At 39.7% G+C, this 1,291-nt stretch overlaps 1 protein-coding gene across 1 annotated transcript; it reads right to left on the reverse strand.

Annotated features, from left to right (window-relative positions):
- Positions 1-490: 490 nt before the first annotated feature.
- Positions 491-952, reverse strand: LOC118832044 (60S ribosomal protein L30). The gene has a single exon (XM_036739521.1). The coding sequence runs from the start codon at positions 885-887 to the stop codon at positions 540-542; it is 348 nt and encodes a 115-aa protein (XP_036595416.1). The 5' UTR covers positions 888-952; the 3' UTR covers positions 491-539.
- Positions 953-1,291: the final 339 nt, after the last annotated feature.

Below are 1,291 nucleotides of genomic sequence, written 5' to 3' on the forward strand. Positions count from 1 at the left end.
CAGTATTTTCTCCTTGATCTGGGAGCTCTGGAATTTGGTGACAATATTCTTAGGAGTTTTCTTTTTGGGATCTTTTTCAGGAGGTAATCTGTGGATTCTTTCAATTTCTATTTTACCCTCTGGCTCTAGAATATCATGGCAGTTCTCCTTGATAATTTCTTGAAAGATGATGTCTAGGCTCTTTTTTTGATCATGACTTTCAGGCAGTCCAATAATTTTTAAATTACCTCTCCTGGATTTATTCTCCAGGTCAGTGGTTTTTCCAATGAGATATTTCACATTGTCTTCCATTTCTCAGTTCTGTTTTACAATTTCTTGATTTCTCGTAAAGTCACTAGCTTCCACTTACTCCATTCTAATTTTTAAGGTAGTATTTTCTTTAGTAGTCTTTTGGACTTTCTTTTCCACTTGGCTAATTCTGCCTTTTAAGGCATTCTTCTCCTCATTGGCTTTTTGGTGCTCTTACACCTTTTGGATTAGTCTATTTTTTTTTTTAAAACAAGTTTTGACCCGTTTATTAAAGTATATTTTTGTACAGTTTACTTCTCACTGGTCTGTTCTGGCATGCTTCTAATGATATCAGAATCACCTGGATCAATGATAGCCAGTGTACATACTCTGTAGTACTTCCCACATGCTGTACCCAATTCAATGTTATTGCCACTGTAGTGATGTACGCCGGTTTTGGCCAACATAGCGTAATATTCAATCTCTGATTTCCTCAAGGCTGGGCAGTTGTTGGCTAAGATGACCAACTTGGCTTTGCCTTGTCGGATCATTTTCAGGGTCTGTTTGTAGCCCAGCACGTATTTGCCGCTTTTCATGACCAGCTGGAGCCTCGAGTTGATGGACTCCAGCGACTTTTTCGTCTTCTTTGCGGCCACCATCTTCCTGCCTGCGGTGCGGGAGGACCCTCAGCCAGAGACCTGCCGCCAAGATGGCCGGGAAGCGAGAAAGGCTAGTCTATTTTTTAAGGTGTTGTTTTCTTCAGTATTTTGAGGGGTCTCCTTTAGCAAGTCATTGACTTGTTTTCATAATTTTCTTGCATCACTCTAATTTTTCTTCCCAATTTTTCCTCTACTTCTCTTATTTGCTTTTCCAAATCCTTTTTGAGCTCTTCCATGGCCTGAAACCAATTCATATTTTTCTTGGATGCTTTTGATGTAGGCTCTTTGCCTTTGTTGATTTCTGGATGTATGTTTTGATCTTCTTTGTCACCAAAAAAAGATTCTATAGCATGAGTCTGAGTCCTCTTATGCTGCCTGCTCATGTTCCCAGCCAACTACTTGAC

This window comes from Trichosurus vulpecula, chromosome 1, assembly GCF_011100635.1.
Source record: "Trichosurus vulpecula isolate mTriVul1 chromosome 1, mTriVul1.pri, whole genome shotgun sequence".
Lineage (NCBI taxonomy): Eukaryota > Metazoa > Chordata > Mammalia > Diprotodontia > Phalangeridae > Trichosurus > Trichosurus vulpecula.